The sequence below is a fragment of the Rattus norvegicus genome, chromosome 13 (assembly GCF_036323735.1).
Source record: "Rattus norvegicus strain BN/NHsdMcwi chromosome 13, GRCr8, whole genome shotgun sequence".
NCBI classification, from domain to species: domain Eukaryota; kingdom Metazoa; phylum Chordata; class Mammalia; order Rodentia; family Muridae; genus Rattus; species Rattus norvegicus.
In genome coordinates, this window is record NC_086031.1 from 50191225 (window position 1) to 50208140 (window position 16916).

A 16916-nucleotide genomic window follows, 5' to 3' on the forward strand; every position below is an offset into this window, starting at 1 on the left:
TAGTCCCTAATGTCTGTCCTATAAGTCACTGATGTTGTCAGCTGACTGCTTCCAGAACACCTTTATGTGCTTGTAACTATGGGTCTGCTTCGGCCTCTCAGTGTCTTCCAGCATTCCGGCAGGCCTGGGGTGATTGCCTTACAACACTGCACCCCCACCTCCAGTACCAAACTCTGGTTCTTCTGTTCTAAGTGGGTCAATTGGCTAGACACCCTCTTTCTAACCCAGCCTGGAGACTCTGCTATTAGAATGCCCAACTCAATATGGGCCCCTAAATGGTGCTAGCCCATCAGAGATCCTAGTGTGTTTCCTTCCCAACTCCCAGACGTACTCCCCCTGCCCCCATACAGTCAGTGTTGAGAGCTCTGTTTTCTGGTCAGCCTTCTGGTCCTCAGGTGCCTGAGGTGAAATTATCCTCTGCAGCAGATACTCCATGATCACTTCATAGCCTTTCGGGAAGGAAGCCAGGATCTCCCAGGATTTGTGTGTCCCTCTGTAGAGTCAGAAACCACCAAGTTATTGGCCACCCATTTTCTGCTGTTCTACAATGCTTTCTGGAAGACCCTACTTCCTAAGGCCATCCTGGCTTCCTGATGTCATCCTTCCCTCTGATTATCCTGTCACTTTTCCTTTGTTTTCCCTATCCCATCGCCTCCAGACTTCACTGCTCTGTCACATTGCATAGAAGCAAATGGGAAACTGTTCCCTTAGCGCATCGGCCTGAAAACATCTAAGACCAAAGCTTGTTGAGTACCCTTGAGTGCATCAGGTCAACCCCGTGAACACGTCTAGATGCTCCTTAGTCCCCCAACACTGCATCTGGGGCTGGGGATACAGCTCAGTCGCTTGCATGCTTGCCTAGTATGCAGTCCCCGGTTCAATCCCCATCACTATATGAACTTGGTGCAGTGGTCCACACCCATAATACCAGCACTTGGGAGGTAGAGGCAGGAAGATCAGGAGTTCATGGTCATCCTCAACCAAATAGGTAGTTTGAAGCCAGCTTGGGCTACATGAGACTCTCCTTCACACCCACTCAAAACAAGAAATGAAGGAAGGGAAAGAAAAGGAAGGAAGGAGAAGAGGAGAGGACAGGGGAGGGGAGGGAAGAGGAGGGGAGGGGAGAGGGGAGGGGAGGGGAGAGGGGAGGGGAGGGGAGAGGGGAGGGGAGGGGAGAGGGGAGGGGAGGGGAGGAGAGAGGGGAGGGGAGGGGAGGAGAGAGGGGAGGGGAGGGGAGGAGAGAGGGGAGGGGAGGGGAGGGGAGGAGAGAGGGGAGGGGAGGAGAGGGAAGGGGAGGGGAGGAGAGGGAAGGGGAGGGGAGGAGGGAAGGGGAGGGGAGGAGGGGAGGGGAGGAGAGAGGAGAGGAGAGGAGAGGGAAGGGGAGGGGAGAGGAGAGGAGAGGAGAGGAGAGGAGAGGAGAGGAGAGGAGAGGAGAGAAGAGAAACTTTCAGACTCCTCCAGCCCCCAGCCTGGAGTGTGCAGTGTCATCGTGTCACTTTGAGCCCAGGGCTGATGGCTTCCCTTCACAGCGCCCACTCTGTCCTCTCTAAGCCACACTTTCACAAGGTCTCTGTTTTTCACTTGATCTTTCCACATCTAGATCTGACAGAACCACACATAAAGCAAAAGTAACTGTCTGAAAAATATTTTCTACAAATCACTTAATAAAGCTTTAACTAACTGTTTAATACCCTCCAGAAGTTACCTGGGACTTTCTTAAACTTCATAAGAGTCAAGAATAATGGCACAAGTCTTACTTGTGCTCTGGAGGCAGAGGCACATGGATCACTGTGAGTTCAAGACCAGCACAGAGTAGACCCTGTCTCAATAACAGAAAAAAGAAAGAGAGAGAGAGAGAGAGAGAGAGAGAGAGAGAGACAGACACAGACACAGACACACAGACAGACACACAGACACAGACAGAGGCAGACAGACACAGACAGACAGAGACACACAGACACACACAGACACACACAGACAGACACAGACAGAGGCAGACAGACAGAGACAGACAGAGACACACAGACAGAGACACACAGACAGACACACAGACACAGACAGAGGCAAACAGACAGAGGCAGACAGACAGAGACACACACACACAGACACACACAGACAGACACAGACAGACAGAGGCAGACAGACAGAGACACACAGACACACACAGACACACACAGACACACACAGACAGAGGCAGACAGACAGAGACACACAGACACACACAGACAGACAGACACAGACAGAGAGACAGATAAGAGAGCAATAAATAAATGAGAGACGATAAGAGGCAAAGAAAGAATTTCAAGCTGGTGGATGGCTCAGCTGACAAAGATGCTTGTTACTGAAGCTGATAACCTAATTTCTATCCTTAGAACCCACAAAGATGAAAGGAGAAAACTAACCTCTGCATGCTCTTCTCTGGCTTACACACACACACACACACACACACACACACACACACACACCACACATACCATACACATACCACACATACAAATACATACACGTATATATACACACCACACACACTCAACACATATACACACACCCCACACACTTATACCCATCACAATACACACACTATACATACATATATACATTAAATAAACATGCTCACTAAATAAACACATGCACATAATAACACACACTCATACACACTAAATAAACATATTTTTCAAAAAGAAAGGAGAATTCCACTGCTGGCAGCTGGCACAACATGTACTCTAGGGACAAAGGCAAAGTTAAGAATAGCTGGATACAGACTGACAGCGACTTCCCAACAGTGACAATGGAGAGGGAGAGAGAGGAGGTCAGGCCATCCAGGTTGAACAACAACAAAATATCAACCTAAGGAAGAGCTTATGACTGAGCAGACAGATGGTTTACAAACGGACAGACTCTTACTAGAGGATAAAGCACAGCCTTCGAGGGAGAAGAAAACCTATTCCACGAGGAAAGTGTGGGATGCAAAGACAGTGACACCCAAATAAAGTGATAAATCTAAACTCGGTGTTGGCATAAGAATGTGGGAACAGCACCACAGTTATAGCAAAGACATGGAGTGCAAAAGTGTGGGCAAGTGTGGAATGGCTGCATGGTAAAATGTTATAAACAATCCAGTTCTAACACACTGGATGAAGCCCAGCAATACAATGTTAGGAATTTATTAGATCAATCTGACACATTTTAACCATCTTGTATAAGTTTGCATGTAGTAGAAAACACATTCTGGGGCTGGAGAGATGGCTCAGTGGTTAAAAGCACTGACTGCTCTTTCAGAGGTCCTGAGTCCAATTCCCAACAACTACATGGTGGCTCACAACCGTCTGTAATGGGATCAGATGCTCTCTTCTGATGTGTCAGCAACAGCATACTCATATACTTAAATAAAATAAATGAATGTTAAAAAAAACACATTTTATTTCTAATATCCATTCAGCCTGTAACAAAACGGATACCCATAGCTTACTAGTTCATACACATCAAAGATCTGAATCTAAAAAGGGGGTTAAAGATCATGTTCCCCAATTGTTAAAGAGAAGAAATTGGGGCTGGAGAGATGGCTCAGAGGTTAAGAGCACTGACTGCTCTTCCAGAGGTCCTGAGTTCAAATCCCAGCAACCACATGGTGGCTCACAACCATCTGTAATGAGATCTGGTGCCCTCTTCTGGTGTGTCTGAAGACAGCTACAGTGTACTTACATATAATAAATAAATAAATCTTTAAAAAAGAGAGAGAAGAAATTGATCAAAATTTGTAACACTTGGAGACTATGTTTGGCTTCAGACCCCAGGACTAAGGACTAAGGTGCACATTTTATATACCAAAGCAGACCTGGTCTCCAGGTTCTCCCAGCATCCCTCAATCCCTACCTGGCATACCCTGCCCCCAACCCAGGGACTGGGCTGCTCTTCCCCCAGAGGCTCCTCCCTATATAATTCAGACATTTTGGTCTCCTCCTCCTCCTCCTCCTCCTCCTCCTCCTCCTCCTCTTCCTCTTCTTCTTCCTCCTCTTCTTTCCTTCTCCTCCTCCTCTTCCTCTCCTCTCTGTGCGTGCACCCTTTCTCTCTTTCTCTCTCCACTTTCTCTCCACGGAGACTCCCCTGACCTCAATCCTTGGGACCAGTGAACTCACCCAAGAGCAGCTTCCCAATAAACTTAATATACTCTAATCTGGCTTAAATTGGGTCATTTCACCAGCAGAGAAATAATCTTGATAGTCTGATGACTAAATTGTTTAAGATCTGTACAGATGTATCATTGGATATTTGGTGAAATTTAAAGTCGATTCGTGCTTTTTGTTTTGTTTGAATTAGCAGACTAAAATAGAAATTTCTTCCTATGATAGGAACATTTATTAGAAATTAATAATAGGCAATTTAAGTTTCTGTTGTCCACCAAGAGTGAGTGAGACAGTGGTCTGTGGTCTAGCTTTCTTGCTGATTAAAAAAAAAAAAGCCACACTAGAAAATATAAACATCGAGGACCCAGATTGAAGCAAGATGGCGAGCGCACGGAACGAATATCTGTGTACGTAGCAACAGGTTTTAGAAGAAGTTTCTCTTAACGGTATCATTTATTGAAATCACTGGATCATGACGGCAGCAGTGAAATGGGCGGTATCACACAGAACTATCTGGAGGCATTTATTTCCAATCCAAAATGGAGCCATATCTAGTGCTTGTCACAAATCTACGTATTCTTCCCTTCCAGACGACTACAATTGCAAGGTAGAGCTGGCTTTGACATCTGACGGCAGGACAATAGTGTGCTACCACCCTTCCGTGGATGTCCCCTACGAACACACCAAACCTATCCCTCATCCAGATCTTCTGCATAATAACGAGGAAACACACGAGCAGATACTGAGAACCAAGTTAGAAGGAAATCACAAGCATCTTGAGCAAGGGCCCATGATAGAACAACTCAGCAAAGTGTTCTTCACCACGAAGCATCGCTGGTACCCACACGGACAGTATCACAGATGCCGTAAGAAACTGAACCCTCCCAAAGACAGGTGACTGACTCCTCTTATCTCAGAGCAGCAAGGACGTTTGCTCTGCGTCCTGTTTGCCAGTTGAGAAAATGTACACGTGTATTCATTCCGATGCAGGGGAGTAATAAAAATGCCCTTTCATGGAAAAAAAAAAGAAAATATAAACATCTTTCCTCACCCTGTGTCAGTGGTTCATAGATAGAGACAGAAATCAGGGCGGACACAGCTGAATAATGCAATCAACTAGCTCAATATAATTTATAAAACTTGAATTGGATTAGACCCTGAAAAAATTAGCAAAAGCAGGCAGATTGGTGACCGAAGCCAGGATAAGGAAAACTAACCTATTGAGTAAAAAACCCCAGATTCTGTTCTTTTGTTATTTCCCAACTTTGACCTACATGTGACCCCAGAGCAAAACTGTGCCCCAGACACTGGCAACAGAACCTCTGGGTGAATTCTATCTCCCTGGAGCAGTGGGAAATGCCCTGTGAGTCAGGCGGCATGAGTGGGTCTTTGTTCACTGTTCTCTGCAAACCCTGTCTGGGTGACTCTGACAGACCTGCAGGGTGGAAGCCGTCCAGCTGGAACACAGAGATAAGTGACTTGGTAGGTAGGGTGAGGAAGAAGTCTCTGCTATTGTTGAGGGTTCATTTTATTGTTCTAACTTGTCTCTGTGGTGCTAGGGACCAACCCTCAGGGCCTTGTAAGGCCTCCACCACCTGACCACAGGCTAGTACCTCCCTGTTATGGTTCTTGTTATTTTCCAGTCTTTCCCCCATCACCACTCCACTTTATCTCCCTAGTAACTGTGCTATGTATCAACAAAGAGAACCTAATCTTCCAGCAGGAGCCCAGCTTGACAAGCAGAAGACCTGGGAAGAGATCCCTCAGAGGCAGCAAGAGAGGACCTAGTCCTGTGTGGAAGCCAACAGAACTCCCACTCTCAAGTAGATCAGGTACAGAAGAAGACTCAGAGTCCCGAGACAAAGGAAGCTATGCAGGAAAGAAGCAGAAAGATCAGTCCAGAACTCCACATTCAGTAAAAATAAGTTTTCAAATGAAGGTAAAATAGGAAATGGTCTCATGTGAAACTGTTACCCAAAGATGCACTTTCAGGGAAATTTTAATGAAAAGTCTTTAGCTGAGGAGAAAATTTGTTATAGGAAAATAAGAACTTCTTTCAATAATAAAAAGTGAAAATCATAAAAAAATAAATAATAATAAAAGTAAATATTTGGGTAAATGTAATGGGTCATTTTCTCCTCTTAGTTTAAAAATATACATAATTGTTGAAACAAAAAACAGTAACCTTTGACAGTTTATTCAACACATGTCAATGTGAGCTGAATGACGGCCATCATATGACGCAAGAAAGATGAAAGCTGTAGAAGCTTCATTTTCCTAAAGTTATTGATATTAGCTATTAGTAGGCTGCAGTGTGGCCATATAAACTCTTAATCGTCTAACAAATTAAAAGTAAAATAGGATCTGATGAATGTCTGAGCAAAGAAAAAGGAATAAAATCAAGGAAGAATTCAAGTAATTAAAAAAGTTGCAGAAAAACAGACTATAGATATACAAAACAGAGAGACAGAAAGCAAATAATAAAACTGTGCATAAATCCAAAGAGACCACCAATTATATTAACTGTAAATGGTTTAAATATATAAATTAAAATGGAAGAATTTTCAAATTGAATAAAAGCACATGATCTAGCTTCGTGGTAAAGCTAGATTAGGCCTAACATGCATGAGACTCTAAGGTCAATCCCCACTACCACAAAAGACCAGTATAAACACATACAAACACCCCCAAAACATAACTGTATATTATGTAAAAGAAACTTACTTTAGAAATATTAGTCAACATAAAAGAACAGAAGGTGTCCTTATCCAAAAGGTACAATTCACCATTATTAGCAGGATGAGACATAAAAGCCACATAATCATTTTAACAGATGTAATAAAAAGGTTTAACTAAATTTAATTTCCATTTGTGATAAACACTTGTAACAAACTGCAGCTGTGAAGGAACTTTCTTTAATACTGTTTGAAATGCTTTAAGACTTTTCTCTTATTTGGGGTTGAAATTGGAGCACATACTCTCTAGAAAAAAAGGGTTCCTAATCTTGGTTCCCATCACCCATACCAGACAGCTTCACAACCATCCATAACTCCTGCTCCAGGGATCTGATGCCCTCTCTGGCTTCTATGAATATTGTACTCATGCACATAACTCCACCCCCAACATATATATATATATATATATATATATATATATATATATATATTGTGTGTGTGTGTTTGTGCATGCGCATGTGTAGGGGAGGTTGTCAAAGGAAAATTATGCTGTTGAAGAAATGGCTTAGCAGTCAAAAGCACTGGCTGCTCTTCCAAAATACCTGGGTTCAATTCCCAGAAACAACATGGCAGCTCATACCCATCTGTAACTCCAGTTCTGGGGAGTCCAGCACCTTCCTCTGGCCTTTGTTAGTATCAGGCATGTACATGGTGCCCAGACATGCATATAGACAAAACACCCATACACGCAAAATTAAATTAAACTGAATTAAATTAAACTAAATTATTCAATTAAACTAAAGGCAATTTGTAAGCATCTGTTTTTCCTTATACCACGTGGGTCCCAGGGTTTGAACTTGAGTCATCAGACTTGGTAGCAGTACCTTTACCTGCTAAGCTGTCCACATATTATATGGCTGTAGATGTAGGACACTTTAATAAGAGCAAAATGATGGGGATAGAAGACAGAGCCGTGGCTGCCAGCAACTGAGGGCCAGAAAGGAGCCTAGGAAGCACAAGGGAACTGGGGAGGGTGGTCATGGACTTGCCATTGTGGTTGGTGATGATTATTGTGACAATACGTTTAGAGAATTCATATAACTCTATGTTAAAACGGTCAACCTGCTACATGTATATTAACTTTTTTAAAAAGGATTTTATTTATTTTATGTATATGAGTATGATTACCCTGACCCTCTCTTCAGACACACCAAAAGAGGGCATTGGATTCTATTAGAGATGGCTGGGAGTCACCATCTAAATTTTACATGCTTCCAAGATTTGCTGTGGTAAAGCTGCCAGCTGTTAGGATCACTCTTCTCCGAACAAATAAAATATTCACTATTTGAATACACTGTAAGAATAAGCTAGGGACCAGGGAAATGCATTTGGAGTCCAGCACTCACACACAAAGTTGCATACAGCAGTACACGTCTATAACTCCAGGACTGGGGAGGCAGAGAGCCAGGTCCTGGGAGCCTGGTGACAAGCCATCAAGCTGAACTGGTGAGCTCCAGGTTCAGTGAGAAACCCCATGTCAGAAAAGTAAGGTGAAGTGTCGTTAAGGAAGATACAAAGCATTGCCTCTAGCCTCCATGCCCATGCGTACAAATCTGCACACACACACACACACACACACACACACACACACACACACACACGCAGACACGTGAGCATGTACACCCACACAAATAAGCGAGTTAAAAGACAACTGGTGGGGCGAGAGTGTGTAGCTGGGTGGGTTGGCTCACCTTTGTGACTGGTCCTCCATTTTTAACAGCGTCAGGATAACCTCATCGGTGTGGGAATGGACCAGCAATTGGAAGATCTTCTTTATAGTGTTCTGGACATTTTTGTCAGTGATTCTTTCTACGTGGTAGTAAATTAACTGGATGATTTCTGGCACCTGAAAGAGTGGGATGGAGGCTTTTTCTGGACTGCAAGACCACCAGAGCAGGAGTCACAGGTCACCGAAGTGTGTGGCTGCAAACAATGTGGTATCCAGTGTCAGGACCCAGTCCATCTCTGTCTGCAGCTGATCCCGGGGGACCTGTAGCTCCAGACTCAGAGGGACAGACAGAAAGTGGCCACGGGGGTCATATCATCTCTGGAAAGCATGGCATGAAGAATAAAGGAAGAATGACTTGGGAAATGGAAGATGGGGTCGTATGATCATTGCCTCAAAAGAGAATCGTGGAGAGGGGATGGCCGGGTGGTCCTTCTGTTTGCTGTCTGTGGAGCAGAGGCTGCTTCATCTTGAATGGCATGGACTTGGAGTCACCATGCCACTTGGATTCGAATGCCACTTCAAGACTTACTACCTGTGTGACTTGGAGGAAGACTTTCATCTTCCCTGTGTTTTGGGTCCTCACTTGGAAAACAAGACAAATGATTTTATCTGTGACAGCATCTAAGTTAGTACATCTGCGCTGGCTAGGGCCGAGTTTCTCTCTGTGGGTCACTACCCCATTGGCGGTTGAACAGCCCTCCCATAGGGGTCACCTATGAGATATTCTGCATGGCATTACAATTTTTAACAGTATCAAAATTACAGTTATGAAGTAGCAACATAAGACAGGGGGCTCATCAAAACATGAGGAACTCTATTAAAAGGTCATAGCATGAGGGAGGTTGAGAAACACTGAGCTAGAACATTACCTGTCATGCAAGAAATCCAGAAACTCCGGACTCCAAGGCTTATGGCTTCTTTGGGCCTTTTTTTCCTCATCACTTAACATTAATTGTGTGTGTGTGTGTATGTGTGTGTGTGTGTTTCTGTGTGTTTCTGTGTGTGTCTCTGTGTGTGTGTCTGTGTGTGTGTCTGTATATGTGTCTGTATATGTGTCTGTGTGTCTGTGTGTGTGTCTGTGTGTCTGTGTGTGTGTCTGTGTGTCTGTGTGTGTGTCTGTGTGTATGTGTGTGTGTCTGTGTATGTGTCTCTGTGTGTGTGTCTGTGTGTGTGTATGTATGTGTCTGTGTGTGTCTGTGTGTGTGTATGTGTGTGTCTGTGTGTGTCTGTGTGTGTATGTGTCTGTGTATGTATGTGTGTGTGTGTGTATGTATGTGTGTGTGTATGTGTCTGTGTGTGTCTGTGTGTATGTGTCTGTGTGTGTCTGTGTGTGTGTATGTGTCTGTGTGTGTGTATGTATGTGTGTCTGTGTATGTGTGTGTGTGTGTGTGTGTGTGTGTGTGGTGACTGTGGAGGCTAAAAGCAAAGAGTCTCCTGGTGCTGGAGTTCCAGGTGATTGAATAGGCAGAACAGCTCAAGTGAATCTGTTGTGTCTTAGTTTTACGGAGAAAGCTCTGCCTCTGACACAGGAGGTTCTGCGTTCCACGTCTACTCATGGGCACACTATGAGTGCTTATCCACCGTACGCATAGCCAGCTCCTGCCTTGTGATTCTCCAGCTTCCTTCATGATGACAGGAAAGCGATGCACACTCCTTCAGACAATGCTCTGAACTGACTTCCCTCTTCTCCGGGAAACGATATGTGGGACACCATTCTCTCAATGCTGGGTGGTGGCAGGGAGCTGCAGTTTTGTGAACCCTCAGATGACAAGAGGAGATGTCTGACACAACCGTGCGCAGTAAGCAAGCCTGTTTGGTGGGCTAGGAGTGTTCTCAGCTTCCAATATTTTCAATGAATTTATTAGTATACCCCCACCATCATGATATCAAGACGTATCTTCATGTTTCTATGTTGTTAAGGTAGGAGTCAGAAGTGTCCCCCATGGGTTCATGCCTTCCACACGTGTTCCTCAGCTAGTAGCATTATTTTGGGAGGCTATGGAACCCTCAGGGAGACCTAGCTTATGAAGATAGGTCTCTAGGGGCAGGCCTCTGAAGGTGACAGCCTGGGCCCTGGTTCCTGTACCCTTCACTAATTCCTGATCCTGTCATGTCTCCTCCCCATGCCCCTGATGCCATGTACTGAAATTCTTCTCTGCCATATGTACCTTGTCAAGGTAGACCGAAACCCTCTGCAACTGGGAACCAAAACAAATCTTCCCTTCTGTTTTGTTTTGAGACAGACTTTCTCTGTGTATCCCTGGCTGTGCTGGAACTTGTTCTGTAGACCAGACACTGGCCTTGAACTCAAAGAGATCTGCCTGCCTTTATCCCAGCACTTAAACCCAAGTGCTAGGATTAAAGGCATACACCAGCTGGCTCCCTTCCTTCTCCAAATTGTATCTGCCAGGCATTTGGTTGGCCATACACACCTAGCTTTGTCCTTGACCAGACATTCTCCCACATATATGAAGGTGCAGCTACTCACACATAACACATACACAGTGTGTGTTAGCGGGAGGAATGACCAAGATCTCTCCTGGTCCTGTGAGGCCATAGCACTCCTCCTCTATATCTTTGACCCAATTCTTGCCATCCTAGTAGAGGTGGAGGCCTGGTCATTACTACTTCATTCTTCTCCACAAAAAAAAAAAAAATAGATTTTATACCTTTCCAAAAACAACTCGCCAAGTAGGCTTTTCTCTTCGGGGTTAAGGGCTTTGGGATTCCTCAAGTTCAGGTTGGTAGGAAATAAAACCAGACCCCCCCAAAAAAACAGATTAGAGAGACACTGAAGCAGTGAGCCCCCCCAAAGCCTACCTTGGTGACGTCTATAACAGAGCACCTCAGGATCACCTTCAACATCTTGGAGGCTGCAAAGACATCATTCATGCTCCCTTTGATCATGGACTCCATGGCCACCAAAATCACATCGGCTCTCTCTACGGCGGTCAGGTATTTCCTGAAGAACTGAAAGAAGTGCATCAGTTCCATCGGTTCCAGCATCCCACTTGAAGACTGCCCCAAAGCATCTGGCATCCGTCAGCAGAGTTCAGTTAGGAGACAGCGGGGAGGGGGGCGAATCTGTGGTGTGAGGTCATCTCCAGAGTGCCACCAACTCTGAAGTCCCCACGAGGGAGCAATAGTCCAGACAGCGTGGCACAGAGGAGGCTGCTAAAGGCCTTTCCTTTCTAAACTTGAGCCCACTGGAAGCACGCTCTCTGCCTAGTGAGTTTCCAATACTCCCAAAGCAAACGGGAAGGCAGACGTGCCTGACACAGGAGTCTGCGAATGTGAAGCTCATCGCAATCAACCAATATCAGTACCAGCTTTGTACGTGGCTTCGTCGTTGGGATCTAGGGAGGAATGTGAACAAGACGCTCAATGCCTTTGCCCTCTGGGTACTCACCATCATCCGGAATAGTGTGGAGGGAAAAGCTAATCATGACGGTGGCAGGGCATTGAAACTAGCTGGAAAGACTGAAAACGGCTTCTTCGAGTCCAGTCCTGAGGAGACTGGAGAGCAAGTTGCAGCAGTGAGGTAGAATATGCGAAGGTGAGGGTGCATGGGACCTCAGTGTGCCTAGAGTGTCCTGCGAGGAAGACTGGGGCCAGCAGGAAGAGGAAACTGAGGAGGGACAAGGCAGGACAGGTAAGGTGGGAACCAGACCGCAATGGCCTCTCTGGACCCACTGAAGAGGTTCAGCCTTCCAAGTAAGGAGAACAGAGTTTGCAGTCGGTCTGAAGGGAACATTAAGAGCTGGCAAGACCAGGCAAGGGGTGATGGGGGTCTCGATTCCAGTAACTGTTGCGGGACTGCAGCAGGGTGGACCGATTGAAGAGCCAAACAGGACACAGAGGCAGATGGGTGTGGTATGGAGTTGGATGTGGAGCGGAAGAGAGGAAGGAAGAGGGTGTTTTCTACGTATCTGGCTGAGGCGGTGTGGGTTGACTGAGCTTGGGGACATCAGCACTTCTTTCTAAAAACCCTCTTGGTGACCTCAAAGTTCACACGACTCAAGTGTCACTAGGAGAGAATGTGCCTCCCACTTTTAGCTGCCTGTCGCTGAGAACTTGGACTTTGAAAATGCTCCTTTTTGCAGGGATTATTACGTCTGTCATCTACCACCCAGCCTCCTTTCTCCCCCACTAACTCTCCCCACCCCACTGGACATCCCATGCACGTGGGTATCGAGTTACCAGTGTGAAACTCTGCGCGTTAGCTATCCAGTTTCCACGGAAGTGCTTCTGCAAGTCCTTCAGGATGGCCTCTGTCTTCGGTCTGTTACCTCCAATCCAAAAACAGCAAGTAAGGGGCTGTGTCTTAACCAGGAAAGATGAACCCACGCTCCCATCTCTCCTCCAAGCTTCTGAGGGCCATAGAGACAAATGGATGGAAAAGCATTGGCCCAAAAGAACAGAGGGACCTCCCGGCACTCAAGTGGAAGGTGAAGAGAGGGTGTGGAGTGGGAGCCAAGCTGGCCCCTGGTCCTGTACCATGGACAAATGGGGACTAGGTCATTCCTGTGTCTTTAGTAGACTGTACACCCACTCTACCCCATCGAATCATAAGCAGCCAAGGTCTCTGAAATTGGGGGAATTTGCAAAGTCTCTGGTGCCTCTGTGATCATGACTATTTGAAACAGAAGGGCTAAATTAGGAGGGGGAAAAAGCCCCCCACACTTGTTCTGCAAGAAAAGATGCTTACTTCCCTGGTGCATGCATTTGGTTGGGATGGAACAGCTGAGAATTCAAGTGGACCCCATAGTGACTGCAAACTTAGCTGCCCCTCCCCAGAATGTCATTGGAAAGGACACAGGATCAGACATGGGCTGGTCCTTATCCAAGTAAAGGTTGCTGGCTTCACAACTGATCTCCCGGTCTCTGCCTCATCCCATAGCATGTGACCTCTCAGATGCCCCTGCTAGAGGGAGCAACCTTCTGGGGTATGCCCGCCAACTCCGTGGGTCCAGCTGCAAGTGGTCGCTGCGCACAGTTCACTCACTTCTCTGAAGCACGAGGATGATGAACAGGTAGTGCAGTGCCTCCATGGCGCTGGAACAGATGTCTTGGCTGGGATTCAGGCAGAAGATACTGAAGGTGCTCATCAGTTTCCCAGTGATGGAGAACGATGCCATGTGCTGAAGGGAGGCAGAAATGGTTGCCTCACCTCATCCTGAGGGAGCCTCTCCCTGCTGGGGTCCCCAACACCAAACTTCTTCCTTCCACCACTGTATGTATCCTGTCCCTTCTACCCCAACTGTCCTGGCCAAGAAAAGCTTCCCTGGCCAACATTATAAGGAAAGGGACAGCCAGAGTCCTAAAACACATTACTCTGAGGATTGGGTCTCCATTTAGCTGTATAGGCCTAGGACCCCCAAATAGGCTCATCAAAGCTTATTAGGCTCAGGACAAACCCAAGAACAAATCAAGCCTCTTGGTTGTGGGGGTGGAGGTGGGGCAGGAATAAACCCTGATGCAGAAAAGTGGTACGTACTCTGACTATACCCTCTCCATCTGCCCCTGCAGAACCCCTGGCTCAACCACTGCCTCCCTGTCCAGAGAAGCAAGGCAGGCTGGGGCAGCCTTGCGCCGATCCGCAAATACTCACTGACAGGTTGGAGAAATTACAGATGAACCTCAGCAGCCGAGAAATGGTGCCCAAGGCTCGGATCTGCTCTTGCACTTTGTCTGACAGCACTAGCCAAGGTAAGATGATCTGCGGAAGGGACAGAGAGGCTCATCAACATGGCGGATCAACATGGCGGCAGAGGAAGCTATGGCGGGCACTGGCCCCGAGAACTTGGAAGGGGAAGTTCAGTCTGTTCCCCTTTGAGACTCTTCACACAGAAAATGCAGAGAGAGAGAGAGAGAGAGAGAGAGAGAGAGAGAGAGAGAGCGCTTCAAGGGCAAGGGGAAGTGGAAGGTGGAGTCCTCTCCACAGCACATGTATGACCCCCACCTGTGAGGCCAGGCTCAGGAGTGAAGTGCTCTCTGAAGGGTGAACTCAGAGCCATTGGTTTCTAGGCTCTATAATAACGTGCTTTCAGTAAGGATTCTGTGGACAAGACATCGTCCTGCAGTCCTGTACGGTGTCATTTTCATTGCTGTTTTAGGTCGAGACCCCACAGATGGGGAGGGTCTTTGTTCTGCTTGGCGCTGCTCTTGCAAAGTGGATCTGGGGTTCAGAGCTGAGGAACAGGAAGGACCGTGTTCTCCCTATCCACGGACATCCGTGTGATAAAGGGACTAGCCTGGGCAACAGTGGTTCATATCTGTAATTCCGGCACGGGGGAGGTAAGTTCAAGGCCAGCCTGGTCTACAGAATGAGCTTAGGACAGCCACACAAAGAAAACCTGCCTTGAAAAACTAAGAAATTAAAATAAAATTAAAAAGAAAAAAAAAAAGAAAACCAGAACAGAAAAAGAGAAAAAGAATAAAGAAAAGAGGGGGGGGGGAAGCAGGGGTGTAAAGAAAAGAAACAAAAAGATGAGTCAGGACGGTGGCTCAGTGAGAACACACTTGCTTGAGGACCTGTCTTCAATACCTAGCATTATGGAAGAAGAGGAGAGTAGAGGAGGAAGAGGGAGGGGAGAAAAAGAGAGACAGAGACAGAGACACAGAGAGACACAGAGAGACATAGAGAGAGAACCACCCATACGTGGTATCCAATACAAACTCAGACGTGTCACTTGTATACTTAAAATCCAGAACTGAGCTGGTCTGGTCTGGTCTGGTCTGGTCCAGGTAGCTCACACTTAACCCTAGCATTCAGGAGACGGAGGTAGGAGAACGGCTGTGAGTTCAAGGCAGGCCTGAGCTTGATTTTGTCAAGTGCAGTGACTCAAGTATGCAGTGTTTTAACAATAGGGTTGTTCCATCAAGTTCTGCTGGGTGGCCTGGATTGTGAGGGGTCTATGACAGTCCCCTTGACTCCTTGCTTGAAGGAAGGTAACTCCCGCCGGCACTGGGCTTTTGTTTGAAAGCCTACAGTGTCTGGTAGAGGCACTATCCCTCTATATAGGGAACTCCACTTAAACTCTTAATATATGGTTTTTATGTAGAGTTTACCTGAAGATCTTTAATGTTATTCTACTGTTCAAGGTCAAATTAAATTCATTATGTCACATTATGTCACCATAATTTTATAGAAAAAATTTTTAAGCAAAGTAGCAAATAAAAGTCCAAATTTTGTTGCATATAAAATTACCTGTTTTCTGGCTATCCTACCAAAAGAAGCTTCCAACCCAATCCCCATGAAAACCATGACACAATTCTTTGCAGACCTTGAAAGGACAATTCTCAGCTTTGTATGGAAGAGAAAAGAAAAACAAAAACACCAGGATGGTTAAAACAATCCTCTACAGTAAAGCACTGCTGGAGGGATCACCATCCCTGATTTCAAGTTCTACTCCGTAGCTAATAGTAATAAAAATTGCATGGTATTTGCATAAAACAGACCTGTTGTTCAATTCAATGGAATCCAATTGAAGATACACACACACACACACACACACACACACACACACACACACACATACACACACACACACACACACGGATGTCTGATTTTTTTATGAAGAAGCTTGAAATGCACACTGGAGAAAAGACAGCATTTTCAACAATGCTGCTGGCCAAACTGAACGTCTGTGTATAGAGGAATGCAAGTACATCCCATCTCTCACCCTGCACAAAACTCAAGTCCAAGTGAGTCAAAGCTAGCAATGTAAGGCCAGGTACACTGAACCTAATAGAAGAGAATGTGGGGAAGAGCCTTAAACACACTGGGAGAGAAGACAACATCCCGAACAGAGCACCAACAGCTCAGGCAGTAAGGTCAACAATTAAAAAAATGGGACCTCATGAAACCAAAAGGTTTCTATAAGGCAAAGGACACTGTCAGTGGCAGCCTATGGAATGGAAAAAGATTTTTTACCAACTCTACATCTGATAGAAGACTAATATCCAAAATGTTTAATGAACTCAAGAAACTAGATATCAAAAAAACCAAAACTCCAATTAAAAATAGAGTGAGGGCTGGAGAGATGGCTCAGGGGTTAAGAGCACTGACTGCTCTTCCAGAGGTCCTGAGTTCAAATCCCAGCAACCACATGGTGGCTCACAACCATCTGTAATGGGATCTGATGCCCTCTTCTGGTGTGTCTGAAGACAGCGACAGTGTACTCAGATACATAAAATAAATAAATTATTTAAAAAGGAGTACAGATCTAAATGGAATTCTCAATAGAACAATCTCAGAGTGCGTGAGAAACATTTAAAGAAATGCTCAAACTCCTTAGCCATCAGGGAAATGAAAATCAAAAACAC

General features: G+C 45.7%; 2 protein-coding genes across 9 annotated transcripts in view; one reads left to right on the plus strand and one right to left on the minus strand.

The window, feature by feature from the left end:
• Mroh3 (maestro heat-like repeat family member 3) overlaps positions 1–16916 on the minus strand; it is a 35452-nt gene that overhangs the window by 9512 nt on the left and 9024 nt on the right. For 6 of the 8 annotated variants that reach the window (XR_010056928.1, NM_001412863.1, XM_063272536.1 and 3 more), the window contains 6 exons: positions 14200–14307; positions 13594–13729; positions 12789–12877; positions 11409–11558; positions 8551–8705; positions 349–493 (listed from right to left, as the gene is read on the minus strand). Coding sequence is in view for 6 of the 8 variants with exons in the window: in NM_001412863.1 (NP_001399792.1) it covers positions 349–493; positions 8551–8705; positions 11409–11558; positions 12789–12877; positions 13594–13729; positions 14200–14307 (783 nt within the window). In the remaining 2 variants the exon portion in view is untranslated. Of the gene's footprint in view, positions 1–331; positions 494–8550; positions 8706–11408; positions 11559–12788; positions 12878–13593; positions 13730–14199; positions 14308–14550; positions 15626–16916 lie in introns of those variants that run through there. The other 2 variants (XM_063272539.1, XR_010056929.1) reach the window with 2 other exon arrangements.
• Mrpl42l1 (mitochondrial ribosomal protein L42 like 1) lies at positions 4486–5142 on the plus strand. Its single transcript, NM_001409050.1, has one exon. The coding sequence runs from the start codon at positions 4597–4599 to the stop codon at positions 5020–5022; it is 426 nt and encodes a 141-aa protein (NP_001395979.1). The 5' UTR covers positions 4486–4596; the 3' UTR covers positions 5023–5142.

Bases quoted from the DNA above. Each gene is read 5' to 3' on its own strand.
- Mrpl42l1 (NM_001409050.1), top strand. From the start codon at position 4,597: ATGACGGCAGCAGTGAAATGGGCGGTATCACACAGAACTATCTGGAGG.